This window comes from Triticum aestivum, chromosome 7B, assembly GCF_018294505.1.
Source record: "Triticum aestivum cultivar Chinese Spring chromosome 7B, IWGSC CS RefSeq v2.1, whole genome shotgun sequence".
In the NCBI taxonomy this organism is placed as follows: domain Eukaryota; kingdom Viridiplantae; phylum Streptophyta; class Magnoliopsida; order Poales; family Poaceae; genus Triticum; species Triticum aestivum.
This window is the reverse complement of record NC_057813.1, coordinates 494,587,206-494,607,640: the sequence shown is the minus strand read 5'-3', so window position 1 is coordinate 494,607,640 and position 20,435 is coordinate 494,587,206. Positions and strand designations below refer to the sequence as shown.

At 43.9% G+C, this 20,435-nt stretch overlaps 1 protein-coding gene across 1 annotated transcript; it reads left to right on the top strand.

Annotated features, from left to right (window-relative positions):
- The first annotated feature begins 13,137 nt into the window (after positions 1–13,137).
- On the top strand, positions 13,138–18,967 carry LOC123156244 (heterogeneous nuclear ribonucleoprotein A/B). The gene is made up of 6 exons (XM_044574390.1): positions 13,138–13,668; positions 13,761–13,801; positions 15,970–16,133; positions 16,248–16,353; positions 16,522–16,691; positions 18,134–18,967. The coding sequence occupies exons 1-6, from the start codon at positions 13,430–13,432 to the stop codon at positions 18,623–18,625; spliced, it is 1,212 nt and encodes a 403-aa protein (XP_044430325.1). The 5' UTR covers positions 13,138–13,429; the 3' UTR covers positions 18,626–18,967.
- Positions 18,968–20,435: the final 1,468 nt, after the last annotated feature.

Genomic DNA, 20,435 nt, shown 5'->3' with positions numbered 1-20,435 from the left:
GCTGCAGTCTCGTACTCGCCTAAGTTTGAAAAAAATCCTACCGAGTGGTGAGCGAACCTCCCGCTTGGGGGGCTTAGCTGCAGTCTCATACTCACCTAAGTTTGAAAAAATCCTACCAAGTGAAGAGCAATCCTCTCACTCGGGGGCTTAGCTGCAGCCCAGTGCTCGCCTAAGTTGGAAAAAATCCTACCGAGTGGTGAGCGAACCTCCCGCTCGGAGACTTAGCTGCAGTCTCGTACTCGCCTAAGTTTTGAAAACCTTACCCAATCGGTCGACTGGAATGTCGAGACCATTACTGAGTGCCTTGCTAATGAGCTGATCAATACTACTCAAGGATCACCCGACCGGTCGACTGGAACGCCAAGACCATTGCTGAGTACCTTGCTGATGAGCTGATCAATGCCGCACAGGGATCACCAGATCAGTCGATCGGAACGTCAAGACCATTGCTGAGTGCCTTGCTGATAAGCTGATCAATGTTGTGCAAGGATCACCAGACCAGTCAATCGGAACGTCAAGACCATTGCTGAGTGCCTTGCTGATGAGCTGATCAATGTTGTGCAAGGATCACCAGACTAGTCGATCGGAACGTCAAGACCATTGCTGAGTGCCTTGCTGATGAGCTGATCAATGCTACTCAAGGATCACCCAACCGGTCGACTGGAACACCAAGACCATTGCTGAGTACCTTGCTGATGATTTGATCAATGCTACTCAAAGATCGCTTGATCAGGCGACTGGCCATTCTTCTCCGGAAACTGCATTAAGCAAACGGACAATAATTCGAGAGAAAGGCGAATTTCATTCGAAGACAGGCACAATATGTGAGGTGATAAATCCGAAGTTTCTTAACCGCAAAATAAAGTGCTCGAGCATCAGGCCCGAAGGAGTTTTAACGATTACAAATCCACTCAGCATTCCGAGGCAAATAAAAGCGGTGGCAGAATGTTTTTTAATCACTCGGAGGGAGAAGGACTGGCCGGGTCGCAGAAGCTGTCAAGATCGATGCTGTCGGTGATGCGAGTGGCTGCCTCGAGGAAAGTGTCCATGAAGTCCTGGAAGGAGTGCTTCTTGGTGTTCGCCACTTTGAGAGCTGCTAGCTTGTCTTCCTTCGCCTCCTTGCAGTGCACTCGGACCAAAGACAAAGCGACATCAGCACCACAGCGGGCAGAAGATTTCTTCCACTCTTGCACTCGGTCTGTGATCTGATTTAGCCGAGTCATAAGAGACTTGAGGTCTTGAGACATTTCCGCCCGAGGCCAGAGTTCGGCATCCACCCGGACCATCGCCACCTTCAGCCGAGCCAGATAGTCGACTGCACCATCCAAGCGCGCTTCCAGTCGAAGCAAGTTCATCGCGACTTCGTCTTTCATGGGGCAGTTGATAGGGTCGAGACCTGTCTCGACCCGTCCAGTTTCAGCCTCGAAGTCCTGATAGAGTTCTGTTTCATCACAATGAACAATGACTCGACAGTATTACAAATCCCAGTCGACGACACTTATTTAACTGAATAGACATACCTTCAAGCTTCAGGACAAGCTTTGCTTCGAGTTGTTCTAAATGAGACTCTAGCTTGCTAGTCTTCGTCCTGAGGCCCTCAACTTCAGCGGTCAAGTTCTCCTTGTCCTTCCTCAGTTGCTCGACTTCACGATTAGCATCCGAGATAGCCGTCTTCAATGTCGCATTCTCATCCTCCAACTTGCCGACTAAAGCCAGCTTCTCGTCCGCAAGCTTCGTCTTCTCGTGCGCTTCCTTTTGAGTAGCTGCCAGGTCCAGATCCTTCTGCTCCAGAGCTTCCTTCATCCTCTCTAAAGAAACAACACTCTTCAGACGAGACTGAAGTTGGCGATTTTCACTACGCACATCTAATTGTGTGAATTCACTCGGTTCAAAGAGACTGAAAGAAAAGCCAGCGCCAAGTGTGAAGCTACAAAGCAGACAAAATGGCCGAGTGATTACCTCCCATGATGGTTGTTTCTTCTTGAGCTTTCTTCAGATTCTTCTTTGCAAGTTCGAGATCAAGTTCAACACTGATATGCTTCTTCTTTAATTCGGTGAGCCGAGCTCCAAGATCACAAGACCTCTGCAGCCAGAAAGACAGACATGTCAGTCGACACATACAAGCAACAGTGAAGGAAAAGATTTACTCTAAGACTACTGTCGAATTAAATATTCAACAGTACTCTCGGGGACTACACCCAGTGGGTGCACTTAGCGTGCCCCCACTGGATCAGATCAATACTCAGCGAAGAGTTTAAAAAAAGCAGAGACGGAATGATCAACACTCATCAGACCTCAGTCGACTCCCAGCAGCCGACCGTGGTCTCGGGGACTACACCCAGTGGGTGCACTCGACGTGCCCCCACTGATTCGGTAAGTGCAAAATCAGAGATTTCTTGAGTTCTAAACGAAGGAACACCCAGTGGGTGATCAGATATAAAGCAACATTCAAAAGTTCAATCGGAAGTTTACTGACCTGGACATTGGTCTGAAGGGCAGTGATGGCATTGTAAGCTATCTGACTAGCTTCATGCATCACTTTCACCTGCTCCATGACAAGATTCGCCTCGCGAAGAGCTTCCCTAGCGGCACTCGACGAGTCGTCCGGAGTTTGATATGTAGCAAAGAGGGATGGCTCCAAAGGGGTCAAAGTAGCGGCCGGGTCAGACGAGTGGAGTTGCACCGGTGCAGCAGGCGTCTGTGCAGTTGACCCCGACGGACGATCAGTCATCAATGGGTCAACAAATGTGACGTTAGTCCGAGCTATCGCCTCAGGCGGCAGTGTCGACTGAGGGATTTGGACTTCAAGTCTCCTTCTGCTCGAACCTCCACTCTTCTTCTTCCTCTCTTGTAGAGGCACTTCTTCTTCCTCATCATTAGGGAGCACAACGATATCTTGCGGAGCTACATAAGAAGAGAAGCACCAAATTTCCAGTCAATTGACCACCCACTCAGTTAAAGAGAACTGGGTTGAATGACCTTACCAACTTGTGAGGTGGCTTCTTCATCTTCTAGTGCCTTGTCAACGTCCATGTCAGTGGCAGCAGAGGCGGGGCTGAAAGGACACAAGAATTAGTCAGTCGGATCGAGAAAACCTTCAGTCGACTTACAGAAACGCAAACAAGATACCCACCCTGAGGCAACGGGGACGTCCATCTTGATTCACAGCAACGTCTTTCGGGTCTTGGAGGGGGCGACTTTAGGCTGCTTAGCCACCTTCCCCGTCGGCTTCGGAGTCGACGTCCGAGTGCGCTTCTGGGTGGTGGCGCTTGGAACCGCACTCTTCACACGGTCGCCGGATGGATCGTGTTGCTGCTTGGATCGACGCTCAGAGCGCGGCGGCGAGTCGACCTCTTCCTCCTCGTCCGACTCCTTGCTCTCTTCCTCCTCCTCCTCTCCCGGGGACTCCCATTCGCCACTCTCCTCTGCACTGTCCTCCCCCTCCTGGTCCTGCACCAAAGCCTGTTCGTCGTTGGGCATTGAGTACATCTCAGTGAATACCTGCAAAGCAAATTGGTCAAAACAAGAGTCAGCCAACGCCGAGTGTAGTCGGAACGCAAGCGGAAAACAGTCGGAACGGAGAATGTACCTTGTCGGGTGGGTTGTCACTTCCGAAAGGGACGAGTCGCCTGGATCCTCTAGGGTTATCTTGATTGCACGTGATACCCTTCAACCACAAGGCCACGGTGTCGAGCGGCACTTCTTCTGGATGGACCCGAGTGGTGTCGCCCGGTGCAGAGTACAACCACATCGGGTGGTCACGGGCCTGGAGAGGCTGGATACGCCAAGCGAGGAACACCTCCAGCAAGTCCAGGCCAGTGGCACCATCATTGATGAGCTGGACCACTCGGTCCACTAACATCCTCGTCTCCATGGTCTCAGCAGCAGTAACCTTCAGTGGAGCAGGAGTCTGGACACGGTCGAAGGAAAAAGGAGGAAGACCGGTCGACTGACCTGGAGTCGCAACATCCTGGCAGTAGAACCAGGACGATTGCCAACCCCTAACGGATTCAGGGAGGGTCACAACAGGGAAAGCACTCCTATTCCTCTTTTGGATACCTAAGCCCCCGCACATCTGGATAACATGGGTCTTCGAGTCACTCGACTTCGCCTTTTTAACCGACTGGGAACGAATGGTGAAGATATGTTTGAAGAGACCCCGGTGCGGTCGACACCCTAAGAAGTTCTCACACATCGACACAAATGCGGCTAGATACGTGATGGTATTGGGGGAAAAGTGATGGAGTTGTGCCCCGAAGAAGTTCAAAAACCCACGGAAGAAAGGGTGCGGAGGAAGCGAGAAGCCCCGGTCGACATGAGTGGCGAGCAATACACACTCACCCGGTCGAGGTTGTGGCTCCGTCTCTCCCTTCGGCAGCCTCGCCGCCCCTACTGCAATCAGCCCGGACTCCTCCAGCTCGGTCAGATCCTCCTGCCGGATCAAAGACCGGATCCAATCGCCTTGGATCCAGCCCGGCGGCAACCCCGGGCGCAATGACGATCCGCGGCTTGGTTTCTTGCCCTTTGCCGCCCCCGTCGCCTTCTTGGCGCGCTCTAGCGCCGCCGTTTTGTCCTTCACTATGGTGGGAAGCGGCGGTGTCGGAGGCGTAGGCGGTAGGCGCGGCAGAGGAGCAGAGAAGAAAGAAGAAGAGGCAGGCGTGCACAGTGCAAGCACCCCGGCCCCGTCACCTTATAAAGGTTCACTTCCGAGTGACTAACACGCAGGGCCGGGCAATCCCGTCAAATCCTGCTACAGTTGCGCACAGCGAACGTGGTGAAAAAGGCGGTGCGATGATCGAGGCGTCGCTACTTATCTGTGTCCCCCTATTTTCGGCGCCCTCCTACCCGCGCGCACCCCCGAAATTTCGTATCCCACAGAATCCAGGATTCCCCGCGGGCAATCGCGCCCAAGATCTCGCACTCCCACACGACACTCGACGCATGAGGCCACCAGTTCAATCGACAACTTTCTGAATGGATCAAGGCAACCGAGTCGACTCCGAAGTACCAACGCAGGCGTTCAGTCTAACAGGAAACACTCGCGGAGACACAAAGCACATGACAGGTCCAACGTTGTCTTACTTTCCTCTCACACCTTAATCCATTCGGGGGCTACTGACGAGCATACAGACCCGGGGTAGGGTCATAGGCTCGACCTATACGTCCTACCCAAGGTCACTATCCTGGAAGATGGAAAGACCAAGAGTCAACAGAAGAGCACCAGTCTCATATGCCGAGTGCAATCCACTCGACGGTCACACCACTCGACGGTCGCTACCTATTGTCACTCGACCACAAGGAAGGTCACTCGACCATATCAAAGACCAGTAGTCGGAAGAGTACGCAACGACCAGATATTTACTCCTTAGTCTTCATGAGCATTAAGAGTACTTAATGCCGGCGTTACCAGTAACGCCCCTTACTTTATGTACATTAGTTCCCTTGTAATGGAGCAGGGCTGGGGTCTTGGCGCACTCTATATAAGCCACCCCCCTCCTCTGGCACAAGGGTTCGCACCCTCTGTAATTCAACACACATAATCCAATCGACCGCCTCCGGGCACTGAGACGTAGGACTATTACTTCCTCCGAGAAGGGCCTGAACTCGTAAACCTCGTGTGTACATCTTCGCCATAGTTAAGATCTTGCCTCTCCATACCTACCCCCCTTTCTACTGTCAGACTTAGAACCACGACACTACGCACACAACCAGGAGCAAGGGAATTATACCAAGTCTTAGCATCACCCTTTAATGAGAACAGAAATATCTTAAGGATATATAAATAGCGAGACTTCACATCATTGGTAAACAGGTTAGCTATATCATTCAACTTGGTAAGATGTGCCACAATAGTTTCAGATTCAAGGCCATAAAAAGGATCAGATTCAACTAAAGTAATAATCTCAGGATCAACAGAGAATTCATAATCCTTATCAGTAACACAGATAGGTGAAGTAGCAAAAGCAGGATCGGGTTTCATTCTAGCATTAAGAGACTGCTACTTCCATTTAGCAAATAATTTCTTAAGATCATTTCTATCATTGCAAGCAAGAATTTCCATAGCAGCTGCTTCATTCATAACATAACCCTTAGGAACAACAGGTAATACATAATCATTGGGGGAACCTTCATCATCACTATCATCAATAATAGGTTCTTCAATATTTTCATTCCCCCTAACTCTAGCAAGTTCTTCATCAAGAAATTCACCTAATGGCAAAGTAGTATCACGCACAGAAGTAGTTTCATCATGCATAGCAGAAGTGGCATCATCAATAACATATGACATATCAGAATTCATAGCAGTAGCTGGTTTAGGTGTCACAAGCCTACTAATAACCGAAGGAGAATCTAGTGCAGAGCTAGATGGCAGTTCCTTACCTCCCCACATAGTTGAGGGCAAAATCTTGGTCTTAGCGTCTTTCAAGTTCTTCATAGTGATCAACAGATATAAATCCCAAGTGACTCAGAGAATAGACCTATGCTCCCCGGCAATGGCGCCAAAAATTAGTCTTGATAACCCACAAGTGTAGGGGATCGCAACAGCTTTCGAGGGTAAAGTATTCAACCCAAATTTATTGATTCGACACAAGGGGAGCCAAAGAATATTCTTGAGTATTAGCAGTTGAGTTGTCAATTCAACCTCACTTGGATAACTTAGTATTTGCAGCAAAGTATTTGGTAGCAAAAGTGGTATGATAATAAAGGTAACGGTAGCAAAAGTAAAGATAAATGTTTTTGGGTTTTTGTAGTAGTTGTAACAGTAGCAACGGAAAAGTAAATAAGCGAAGAACAATATGCGAAAAGCTCGTAGGCAATGGATCAGTGATGGATAATTATGCCGAATGCGATTCCTCATGCAATAGTTATAACATAGGGTGATATAGAACTAGCTGCAGTTCATCAATGTAATGTAGGCATATATTCTGTAAATAGTCATACGTGCTTATGGAAAAGAACTTGCATGACATCTTTTGTCCTACCCTCCCGTGGCAACGGGGTCCTAGTGGAAACTAAGGGATATTAAGGCCTCCTTTTAATAAAGAACCGGACCAAAGCATTAACACATAGTGAATACATGAACTCCTCAAACTACGGTCATCACCGAGAAGTATCCCGATTATTGTCACTTCGGGGTTGTCAGATCAAAACACATAATAGGTGACTATAGACTTGCAGGATAGGATCAAGAACACACATATATTCATGAAAACATAATAGGTTCAGCTCTGAAATCATGGCACTCGGGCCCTAGTGACAAGCATTAAGCATAGCAAAGTCATAGCAACATCAATCTCAGAACATAGTGGATACTAGGGATCAAACCCTAGCAAAACTAACTTGATTACATGGTAAATCTCATCCAACCCATCACTGTCCAGCAAGCCTATGATGGAATTACTCACGCACGGCGGTGAGCATCATGAAATTGGTGATGGAGGATGGTTGATGATGACGACGGCGACGAATCCCCCTCTCTGGAGCCCCGAACGGACTCCAGATCAGCCCTCCCGAGAAAAATTAGGGCTTGGCGGCGGCTCCGTGTCGTAAAACGCGATGAAACTTTCTCCTTGATTTTTTTCTCCCCGAACGTGAATATATGGAGTTGGAGTTGACGTCGGTGGAGGTCTAGGAGGCCCACGAGATAGGAGGCCGCGCCCTAGGGGGGGGGCGCCCCCCTGTCTCGTGGACAGGCTGTGGCCCCCCTGGCATTAATTCTTTCGCAAAAAATTCTTATTAATTCCAAAAAGTGCCTCCGTGGATTTCCAGGACATTCCGAGAACTTTTCTTTTCTACACATAAAACAACATCATGGTAGTTCTGCTGAAAACAGCGCCAGTCTGGGTTAGTTTCATTCAAATCATGCAAGTTAGAGTCGAAAACAAGGGCAAAAGTGTTTGGAAAAGTAGATACGTTGGAGACGTATCACATGACTCTAATATCACCATCTTCATATCTCAAAACAATCATAAGGAATCAAACTTCTCTTAGTATTCAATGCACTTTATATGAAAGTTTTTATTATATCCCTCTTGGATGCCCATCATATTAGGACTAAATTCATAACCAAAGAAAATTACCATGCCGTTTAAGACTCTCAAAATAATATAAGCGAAGCATGAGAGTTCATCTATTTCTTCAAAATAAAACCACCGCCGTGCTCTAAAAAGATATAAGTGAAGCACTAGAGCAAATGACAAACTACTCCGAAAGATATAAGTGAAGATCAATGAGTAGTTGAATAATTATGTAACTATGTGAAGACTCTCTAACATTTAAGAATTTCAGATCTTGGGACATTATTCAAACAGCAAACAAAACAAAACAAAACAAAATTACGCTCCAAGCAAAACACATATCATGTGGTGAATAAAAATATAGCTCCAAGTAAAGTTACCGATGAACGAAGACGAAAGAGGGGATGCCATCCGGGGCATTCCCAAGATTAGGCTCTTGGTTTTCCTTGAATATTACCTTGGGGTGCCTTGGGAATCCCCAAGCTTAGGCTCTTTACACTCCTTATTCCATAGTCCATCGAATCTTTACCCAAAACTTGAAAACTTCACAACACAAAACTCAACGGAAAACTCGTAAGCTCTGTTAGTATAAGAAAATAAATCACCACTATTGGTACTGTTGTAAACTCATTTTTTATTTATATTGGTGTAATATCTATTGTATTCCAACTTCTCTATGGTTCATACCCTCCGATACTACTCATAGATTCATCAAAATAAGCAAACAACACATAGAAAACAGAATCTGTGAAAAACAGAACAGTCTGTAGTAATCTGTAACTCTAGAATACTTATGTAACTCCAAAAATTCTAAAATAAATTAGTGGACGTGAGGAATTTGTCTATTAATCTTCTGAAAAAAGAATCAAATTAAAATCACGCTTCTGTTAAAAATGACAATTATTTTTGTGAGCGCAAAGTTTCTATTTTTTACAACAAGATCGCATTAACTTTCACCCAAGTCTTCCCAAAGGTTCTACTTGGCACTTTATTGAAATAAAAGCTATAAAACATGATTATTACAGTAGCTTAATCATGTGGACACACAAAAACAGTAGGGGTAAATATTGGGTTGTCTTCGAACAAGCGCTTTTCTTTAATGCCTTTTTAGTTAGGCATGATGATTTCAATGATGCTCACATAAAAGATAAGAATTGAAACATAATGGGAGCACCATGAAGCATATGACTAGAACATTTAATTCTAACCCACTTCCTATGCATAGGGATTTTGTGAGCAAACAACTTATGTGAACAATAATCAACTAGCATAGGAAGGCAAAACAAACATAACTTCAAGATTTTAAGCACATAGAGAGGAAACTTGATATTATTGCAATTCCTACAAGCATAAGTTCCTCCCTCATAATAATTTTCAGTAGCATCATGAACTAATTCAACAATATAACCATCACATAAAGCATTCTTTTCATGATCCACAAGCATATACTCCCTCCGTTCCTAAATGTAAGTCTTTTTAGAGATTTCACTACAAACTACATACGAATGTATATAGACATATTATAGAATGTAGATTCATTTATTTTCCTCCGTATGTAGTCCATAGTGAAATCTCTAAAAAGACTTACATTTAGGAACGGAGGGAGTAATTTTTATTACTCTCCACATAAGCAAATTTCTTCTCATGAATAGTAGTGGGAGCAAACTCAACAAAATAACTATCATGTGAGGTATAATCCAATTGAAAATTAAAATCAAGATGACAAGTTTCATGGTATTCATTATTCTTTAGAGCATACATGTCATCACAATAATCATCATAGATAGCAACTTTGTTCTCATAATCAATTGGAACCTCTTCCGAAACAGTGGATTCATCACTAAATAAAATCATGACCTCTCCAAATCCACTTTCATCAATATAATCATATAAATAGGAGACATGCTTTCATCATAATAAATATTCTCATCAAAGCTTGGGGGGACTAAAAATATCATATTCATCAAACATAGCATCCCCAAGCTTGTGGCTTTTCATATCATTAGCATCATGGATATTCGAAGAATTCACACTAACAACATTGCAATCATGCTCATCATTCAAAGATTTAGTGCCAAACATTTTAATGCATTCTTCTTCTAGCAATTGAGCACAATTATCGGAATCCTTATTTTCACGAAAGACATTAAAAAGATGAATCATGTGAGGCACCCTTAATTCCATTTTTTTGTAGTTTTCTTTTATAGACTAAACTAGTGATAAAACAAGAAACTAAAAGATTCAATTGCAAGATCTAAAGATATACCTTCAAGCATTAACATCCCCGACAATGGCGCCAGAAAAGAGCTTGATGTCTACTACACAACCTTCTTCTTGTAGACGTTGTTGGGCCTCCAAGTGGAAAGGTCTATAGGACAGTAGCAAATTTTCCTCAAGTGGATGACCTAAGGTTTATCAATCCGTGGGAGGCGTAGGATGAAGATGGTCTCTCTCAAACAACCTTGCAACCAAATAACAAAGAGTCTCTTGTGTCCCCAACACACTCAATACAATAGTAAATTGTATAGGTGCACTAGTTCGGCGAAGAGATGGTGATACGAGTGCAATATGGATGGTAGATAAAGATTTTTGTAATCTGAAAATATAAAAACAGCAAGGTAGCAAGCGATAAAAGTGAGCGCAAACGGTATTGCAATGCTTGGAAACAAGTCCTAGGGTTCATACTTTCACTAGTGCAAGTTCTCTTAACAATAATAACACAATTGGATCATATAACTATCCTTCAACATGCAACAAAGAGTCACTCCAAAGTCGCTAATTGCGGAGAACAAACGAAGAGGTTATTGTAGGGTACGAAACCACCTCAAAGTTATTCTTTCCGATCAATACATTGGGCTATTCCTATAAGTGTCACAAACTGCCCTAGAGTTCATAGTAAAATAACACCTTAAGACACAAATTAACCAAAACCCTAATGTCACCTAGATACTCCAATGTCACCTCAAGTATCCGTGGGTATGATTATACGATATGCATCACACAATCTCAGATTCATCTATTCAACCAACATAAAGAACTTCAAAGAGTGCCCCAAAGTTTCTACCGGAGAGTCAAGACGAAAACGTGTGCCAACCCCTATGCATAAGTTCACAAGGTCACTGAACCCGCAAGTTGATCACCAAAACATACATCAAGTAGATCACGTGATAGCCCATTGTCACCACAGATAAGCACATGCAAGACATACATCAAGTGTTCTCAAATCCTTAAAGACTCAATTCGATAAGATAACTTCAAAGGGAAAACTCAGTCCATTACAAGAGAGTAGAGGGGGAGAAACATCATAAGATTCAACTATAGTAGCAAAGCTCGGTACATCAAGAACACGAGAGAGAAATCAAACACATAGCTACTGGTACATACCCTCAGCCCCGAGGGTGAACCACTCCCTCCTCGTCATGGAGAGCGCCAGGATGATGAAGAAAGCCACCAGTGATGGATTCCCCATCCGGTAGGGTGCCGGAACGGGCTCCCGAGAGGTTTTTGGTGGCTACAGAGGCTTGCCGGTGGCGGAACTCCCGATCTAGGTTTCTTTCTGGAGGTTTGGGTATTTATAGGAGGGTTTGGCGTCGAGAACAAGTCAGGAGGACCCACGGGGTGTCCACGAGGCACATGGGCGCGCCCTCCACCCTCATGGGCCCCACGGGACTCCTCTGCGATAACTTTTTGTTCCAGTATTTTCTATATTTTCTAGAAAAAATCTTCGTTGATTTTCAGCGCATTCCGAGAACTTTTATTTCTGCACAAAAACAATACCATGATAGTTCTGCTGAAAACAGCGTCAGTCCGGGTTAGTTCTAACCAAATCATACCAAAATCATGTAGAAATATTATAAACATGGCATAAATACATAAAAAATTATAGATACGTTAGAGACGTATCAGCCACCCACGAATTGATAAAACTTAGGTCATTCACTCGAGGAAAATTTGCTACAGTCCTACAAAACTCTGCGCTTGGAGGCCCAATATGAGTCTACAATAACAAGTTGTGTAATAGACAACAACCCCACCCTTCCACCGCCGAAAAACGGCCACCCTAATCGAAAACAATGAGTGGGATTTTACCAAGTTGAAACCCAATAGCCGCTGCACCCTCAAGGAATCAACCAACTACTCCTACCAATTGATATGATCACAATACGATCAACACTAAATTCACACGAACTAACTCGATTTACTCACGGATACTCATTTTTAGAAATGATTTGTACTTTTCGATCTTTGGGATTATTAAGCTTAAGAATCTTACTTAATAGGAGAAAATAGTAAATCGAGGATCAACCAATTCTATCAAGTAGTTATAGGATTCTACATTAGAGCTACCTATTATAACTTGGAGAAGAGGTAAGATATCCACCGATTGTGGAGGGGTTTATAGCTAGGGAAGAGAGAATGTGATCACAACACACAAGCAATGGCGTGACCAGTACACCGTAGCACAAGCCGAGTTGATGGCAACGACATGAGGAGGAACATAGGAGTGCTTGGTTCACCCCAGGCGTTGATCACCCTTTACTCGAACAAATCCAGAGCGTCCATCCATTCCTCGCAATGATTTGTTAGTTCTTCATGCGAAGTGTCCATTTCTTCTTAGCATGAAGTGCAGAGTTTCACGGTCTAAACAGACATTGATACAAACTTCTTGGAGTAAAATGCATAGGACCACCACTTTAGCGTTGTAACTCTTGAAAACCACCACTTTACAAAACGTGACACTTCGCACCGAACCGAAAAATTGATAGTGGAGAAAAGCACTGATCCAAAATGCTAAGCGCTTTGGCGACATCACTAACTAGTCTGCCCCGCCCGTTGGGCTGAGTTGGCAGATTTTTTTTTTTGGATCAGTGTATTTTTGCCACTGTCAATTTTTCGGTTCAGTGTAAAATGTCATGTTTTATAAAGTGATGCTTTTTCAAAAGCTATGACGCTAAGGTGGTCGTTTATGCATGGTTTATGCATTTTACTCGACTTCTTGCCAGGATCGAATCTAACACGGTGCCATTCAGGAAAGCCACGGAAAAGCGAGAGCATAGCCCGGCACTTTCTTAGCGATGGCACGAATCGTGGTGCGCCATCCGACGGTCCCAGCCAGTTCGGGCACCCACGGCACCGGGCTAAAATCCCCTCCCGACCGCTCCGCCGCCACCCCTACCGTCCACCGCCGCTCCTTCTCTCCCACCAACCTCACTCGAGCTCTCGAAGCGGCGCAGCTAGGGTTAGCTCCGGCCACGAACCCCCCTAAACCCTACCACTCTCCCACCGCCATCACCGACTCCTACAAGGCAATTTAGCCGCTGCGCCTCGTCGCCCGCTTCGATCCGGGGCTAGGGTTCCGCGGTTCTAAGTCCCGTTCGGGCGCCGGGGTGGTGGTGGTCTCGGGCGGCGGTATGGCGGGCTACGAGGAGGAGAACCTGAACGCCATGAACGGCTATGAGGAGGACGAGGAGGTGGAGGAGGAGGTCGAAGAGGAGGTGGAGGAGGTGGAGGAGGAAGAGGAGGAGGAGGAGAGGCCCGCCGCCGAGGGATCTCGAGATGGAGGAGGTGGAGGGGAGGCCGTCGGTAGCGGAGAGGCTGGTGGCGTGCAAGGCGGTAGGGACGTGCCTGCCGAGCCCGCCGACGGGTCCGGGTGAGTTAGTTGCGCTTTTAGGTTTTTGTTTGGTCTGTTGGACTGGATGAGGTTTGGTTAACTCGTTTGGTTTGGTCTGTGCTTCTCTACAGGAAAATTTTCGTTGGGGGTGTAGCCTGGGAGACAACCGAAGGTAGATAAGTAATTCCTGTAGGGTATTTTGCCAAGGATGGGGACGATTTTAGTTTTTGGACTTGTCATGCAAAATGCTCCAGCTGTGGGTGATTGATTATACAAACATTTAAAAAGAGTTGAGAACAAAAAAGTAGTTAGGTGCATTAGATCAACATAAAGCAAACTCGTTTTGCATTTACAAGACAAGTGCATCTCAACGTCCTTTCACAGCTAGGCTTAGATTGTCTGATTCACCTCATCACATGAAATACAGTGTTGTTCTGAATTGCTTATTTCTTCTGCTGTAACTGTAAGAAGCTTATACATTGTTTTCAGCCGTATATTTTCAATGGGCAGGAACCAGGATTAGAATCTTGTGTCTGTGGGCCAACCTACTCCCAGTGATCTTTTGGTTCGCACATTAGTCAAGAAAAAGGGGACACAGAGCAAGAATATATGGCTACACATTTCTCCTTAATTCTATCTAGAGCCATTTTGGTGTCTGTTATTAACGATTAAATTCTCCATTCCTGCATGCCTTGCAAGCTTGCTTAGGTAGAACATGTATTTTCATGAATGGTGCCATCATCAAGAAATTAGTTAATCTGAGGGAAACTTGCGTTGAGAGTTGTGAGATACTGAGATCGATTTGCTCAGATACCCAAAAAGTGTTGAAATTCTGAACTCTGTGTTACAATGTTCACACAAACTTTTTGTTACATGGAGTGGAGGGAGTACATTTCAGGTCCAAATTTTATGCACATATAAAGAAACAAAAACAATAAATTCGGCTCTAAATAGTACTCCCTCCACTCCATATTGCCCAGCGTTTTAGTGTTTTAGCTCCAGCACGCATAACGATAAGGGCAAAGTGTGGATAAAATTGTGCTGGATGGGTGATTATACCCTCAAAACTCAGAGTAACCTCTCTCTCTCTCTTTCTCCGCAGCCTTTGGCCATAACTGGCACTAGCCTCTTTCCCCTCACATGTCGCTTCACCCTCCTGTTCCCCCATGCGCATACATGCAGTGTAATTGGCTTCCGGTTGCTAATGGGAAGGGGTGAAATAGGTAATCCAATTGGGAGAGAAACAAAATATTCTGGGTATTTTTTAAAATAAGCAAGAAACCAATTTTATGCTGGGTATTGAGGAACAGAGGGAGCAAATGAACAGTTTTAGCTACTAATTATAGCCAAGTTTGTCCTTTTAGTTTCTCTATGTATGGATTGAGTGTGGATTTGAGATTTTGTTTCATGTTAGATGCATCTTTTATGAATGATGTATTAAATTCTCAATTTTAACGGCTATGAATGATAATATTGATAATCGACTAACTGTAATTGCCTAATTGGGGTGTGTTTGGACTGCTGTGTGTGCTGACTCCTGTTTAGGAAGCTGAAATTCTTTTGTCACGCTAAATTAGGAAATTGTGATCCATAACGAGTTGACTTGGGTAGGGTAAAGGTCTGAAGGTTGGGGATAGGGGAAAGGGAACTTACTTCCAAACTACAACTATGCAGAAAATTCTGTAGTCTATGTTTCCATGATAATGTTCTTTCTGCGGTCATGTTGTAAGGTTAGCCTGGTTTATTCGTACCTTGCTGTTGTTTGAGTCCAACAAGTGCTTCTTATGCATCTCACTTTCAGATTTTTATTGGTTGTGCCGGTTAATACTATGTGGTTATTTGAGTTTAACAAATGTTTCTCACATATCTCATCCAGTGCTGTTTAATTTATTTACTTTGGCAGAGGAGCTTGATCGTAGGAGTATTATAGTTTTGATGTCACATTGATCAGTTTGCAGTCTGATAAGGGGTGCTACTTGTTCATTAATGATACTCTGCGTCTGTTCTCTAGCCGTGTGTGAATCTGTTCGCAACTCCTGTGTTTGTTAACTTTAGAATGGTGGAGCTTACCAGTTTTATATGAGAAAACTGCTGATACAACTTTTGGCCACTGGAGCTTACAGTTAGTTACTAATTAAACACAAAAAAAGAGGACCAGAATCTGGACATTTGAATTCACTAAAATTTATGAATTCATTGGAGAAAACTATTAATAGTGTCAATTGTTTCCATCAATATTGTCGTTACATGAGTTATGATTATTTATTATCCATTGCTTAGTTTGGCAAGCATTTTCAGAAATATGGAGCTGTAACTGACGACTCATTTGTTTGTGTGCAGAAAAATTCAGCAAGCATTTTCAGAAATATGGAGCTATAACTGATTCTGTGATCATGAAAGACAAGCATACCGGGATGCCTCGTGGATTTGGATTTGTTACATTTTCTGATCCATCTGTGATTGATAGGGTTCTGGAGGATGAACATACTATAGATGGAAGAACGGTAAGGCCTCCTTTGTTGACAGCTAGGTGCAAACGCTCTTCTATGTTGTAGCATTAACAACCAAAACATGCAAATCTGAGTGGGTCTGTTCTTACACATTTTTTATCTATTAAGGTTGAAGTCAAAAGAACTGTGCCTAGAGAGGAGATGTCAACAAAAGATGCTCCTAACAAGACAAGAAAGATCTTTGTTGGTGGCATTCCAGCATCTCTAACTGAAGGTACATATAAAAGCAAAAGGTGTTTTCTGTGTGCGAGCAAATTTTTTGAACTTGGTCACAAGTATTAAGTCGTAACCACTTGAATACTCCCAAGTCCCAATGTTAACATATGCTAAGTTTTGAGCATATTTGTTTCATGTGAAACATGACTGACTCGAATTTTTTCAGATAAGTTAAAGGAGCACTTCTCCTCATATGGCAAGGTGGCTGAGCATCAAATCATGGTTGACCATAGCACTGGCCGTTCACGAGGCTTTGGCTTTGTTACCTTCGAAAGTGAGGACGCTGTTGAAAGGGTTATGTCAGATGGGAGAATGCATGATCTTGGAGGGAAGCAGGTCACCAGCTTTCTCTTGTTATATATGAGAATTAATATTTTTCTCTTGCTCCAGTTATTAGATTCAGTAGCGCTAGCGACTACTGTTAATGTTGCTGTCGAATTTTCAACCATGTCAATCAACGTTTCGTCCTGTGTTTTTTTAGTATCGAGATAGTTTAACATGTAATGTCAAACTGCACAGTTTTGTAACTCGTAGCTTAATACACCCTCTGTTCATTAATATAATATAAGACGTTTTGGCAGTTTAATTTGAACTGCCAAAACGTCTTATGTTATGAACAGAGGTAGTAGCATTCAAGAGGTGTTTAATGGAGACGGCGGCATTTTGGCTCCCGGGAGCACATGCTAAATCGGAAAAAAACTGTTGAAATTTAGAAGAATTCCATCTTTTGTACGGCAAACATGTCAGTGTCTTTTGACTGCATGCAGTTTATTGCGAAGTGGCGTGTTGTGATCTGGAAAAAAAACTGTGCTCTAAACAGCTTTAAAAATGGCCTTTTTACATCACATATTTTGTTCTTCTCACCAGGCAACATACGTCATTTCTTAACAAAACTTTGCACTCGGGTAGAAGGCAGGAACATGTTTATAATTTCTTTTTTAAGTTCCTTTTTCGTATTTAACTGTTCATCTGCAAGCTTGTGAGGCAAGGCTCAGTTTTGAATATCCATATCAAAACCAAAAATTACTCTTGCTCAGAATGCATTATTCATGTCAACTCTAGTCTGTACTGAGGTAACACTTTGTCTTTAGCATGGAAGAAACTATTGAATATTTCTTTGTAAATCTCTGTATGATTTTCATCTGCATTTTGAAGGGAATGTTGCTTGTGCGGTGCTTTTGTTACCCTGTCCAAGTGTCCAGACTTGCTGAACCTATTCTAGAAATGAAATGTTCAAAATCATACTGCTGTAGGCTCTGACTGTTCTACATATTCTGTTGCATGTGATTTTGGATGGAAGTCTATTCTTTCTTGGCTGAATTAAATTCACTGGAAATCACTTCCAAATATCCAATTTCTCCTGAATATGTGTCACTTCTTTAAAAAAACCACTTAGGGCATATATAAAGGTAGATGCAGTTGTTGAGTGTTAGCTCTTTGTCTTCTCTATGTCATCTAGAGTCGACAATAAAATAAAATAACTCAATACGATGTGGTGTCTTAAGGTTCTACACGAAGAGTCAACCTCAAATGCAATGAGATCTATTTGTGGAAAATCTGGCTTTAACCGAGAGAGTCAGTTCTATTCTCTCCTCTCTCCACATGACTCTTGCCTTTGTTTAATTTGAAGTTAGGAATAAGATGTGTGATTTGACGTCATTTAGAGGCTTTACTTGGTTGGCAATCACATAGTCAAATGTTTCCTGCGAGTGTTAAGCATCACATGAATCAGGGTTAGCATAAATTGTTTTGATAACTTCTCCACTTGGGTTTTGCAGGTTGAAATAAAAAGAGCCGAGCCAAAGAAACCTGGTGGTGGTGATTCAAGCTCTAACAGTAGACATAGCCATGGAGGAGGTGGCCACCGTAGTTCATACCGCGGTGGAGGTGGTGGTGGTGGTGGTGGTGGAGGCCGTTCTGCCATCAGCAGCAGCAGTGGTTATGGGTATGGAGCTGACTACCGATCAGCTGCAGCTGCCTACTATGGTAGTGCAGGATATGGTGCCTACGGTAGAGGGTATGGTGCATATGGAGGTAACCCTGCCTATGGGTCAGGTTTTGGCTCTGCTTATGGTGGTTCTATATATGGAGGCCCGTATGGTGCCTATGGGGCATATGGGGGTGCCTACGGAGGTGGCGCATATGGTGCACCTGGCGGCTATGGTGCAGGTGCAGGCGGGTATGGTGGCTATGGGGGAGCTGGAAGCATGGGTGGTGGTGGAAGTGCGAGTGGTCGAGGCTCGGGCAGGTACCACCCATACGGGAAATGAGTCCACAGCTGGTTCCTAGGATCTGATAATAAACACATACACCCGCTCATTTCTGCTATGAGAAGTTGCAACACCCCATTGGCTTTGTTGGATCAGAACATTTTGCATTCTTGCATTGCACTGGCATTGTATCTGAACACAAATCTAGATTCTAGTCACTGAAAACTGAACCAGCCCGAGCTTCAGCTAAAACACTGTTGTATTCATTAGAACCCTTTAAAAGTCGAACCCAACTTTGTGATAGGAACAATATCTATGTGTTGGTACGATGAATTACGATGTAACAGTCTCACCAAGCAACCTAACTCTTGGCAGAATTGACTTGCTCTAATTGGACTGTGACGTCTCTTTTGCATTTTGGTCCTGCCCAGCCGTGCCGTGCAGCTAAGTGATAGCATATCTGTGACCCGAATGTTGGGACTGTAGCTAGATGGCATCAGTCAGGTTTAAACACATAATCCCTTTGTTTCAACATATTTGAAGTTTTAGATTTGGAAAATAGTTTGCCACCGAGGTGGACACCGTACGATGTACTCCCTCTGTGAGGAGTAAGTGCTTTGAGATTTGAGAAGAGATTGGATTAGTGAAAGACCCGCAAAAAGTGAGCATCACAAGACATGCAAGACGTCGGTGTAACACATGACACGCGGGAGGGTACACCAACGCGTCATCGTAAATCGCCCATTGTGCACGCCGGCAACTTCGATTTCACCACTAGAAGGTCACGCCGTACTTGATTTTTTTTATAAAACTTTCGATGTACTCCGTCCTCGTTTATAGGTTCTGTTTGTATTTTGTGCCAAATTTTGACTAGAGATTTAACTAATAAAATATAAATGCATATCACTAAAAATTATATCGTTGGATTTGTATTTAAATATAGTTTTCATTTATATTATATTTTATAATATGCAGTAACATTTTATTAGTTAAATTTAAGGTTAAAATTTGGAACAGAATATAAAGGGAACTAATATACCAGAACGGAGGTAGTGTTCATCTTCAATCATGGCAGTACAAACAAAAACTAAAAATAATAAAAATAGAAGTCGTCGTGTTAGAAAAGTCGCTATGTTAAGGCATCATAAGACTAACACATCAGAACAACAACCGCTGTCGATGAAAAGTAGCTTCGATCGAAAGGATCCAACCGAAAGATGCACGAACATAGTCAAACAACGATAAAATCCGAGCAGATCTACAAAAGACAGATCCATCGGAGACATACATTCACATGTCCACCGACGATGATTAGACGCACCACCGGAACGGGGGCTAGGTGGGAAGAACCTTATTACATCTTCAAGGAGCCGCCGCTGTCACATCTTCCTGAGCAGGACAAAGACCCTAGAAAACTAAAAAAAGTCAAAAAGCAAAGCCCTCCCATCGGCAAAGGCCGGATCTATCACACCCCTATGGTCCTATGGCCACCAAAGACAAAGCAGACCGGCGGCGGTGGCAGGAGGCAGAGAAACCCTAATTTTTCTTGGGGCAGGAGGAACCAAGAAAAACGATTTGCAACGGTTTACAGCACGGTTTCACGTTCTATTTCACTATCTAATGAGGATTCTTTTCACCTTTTCCTCATGAACGTGCTTGGATTTGAAGTAACGCCTTCCCCATTTTGGTCTTCTTACTGCCGCTAGTAAATTTTGGCAGGGACTAGTGCTCAATTGGCAGATAGGATGCTGGATCGGTGGGTTGAGAAGTTTATCCGGGCAATCACCACCATATCTTATGTATTGATATAGTACAATTGGAGAGGGTTTGTCACATCTAAATGTGCCATAATTATTGCACATCTAAGTGA

Bases quoted from the DNA above. Each gene is read 5' to 3' on its own strand.
- LOC123156244 (XM_044574390.1), top strand. From the start codon at position 13,430: ATGGCGGGCTACGAGGAGGAGAACCTGAACGCCATGAACGGCTATGAG. The intron at 16,354-16,521 runs GTACATATAAAA...GAATTTTTTCAG, and splicing joins TCCAGCATCTCTAACTGAAG to ATAAGTTAAAGGAGCACTTC. The intron at 16,692-18,133 runs GTCACCAGCTTT...TGGGTTTTGCAG, and splicing joins ATGATCTTGGAGGGAAGCAG to GTTGAAATAAAAAGAGCCGA.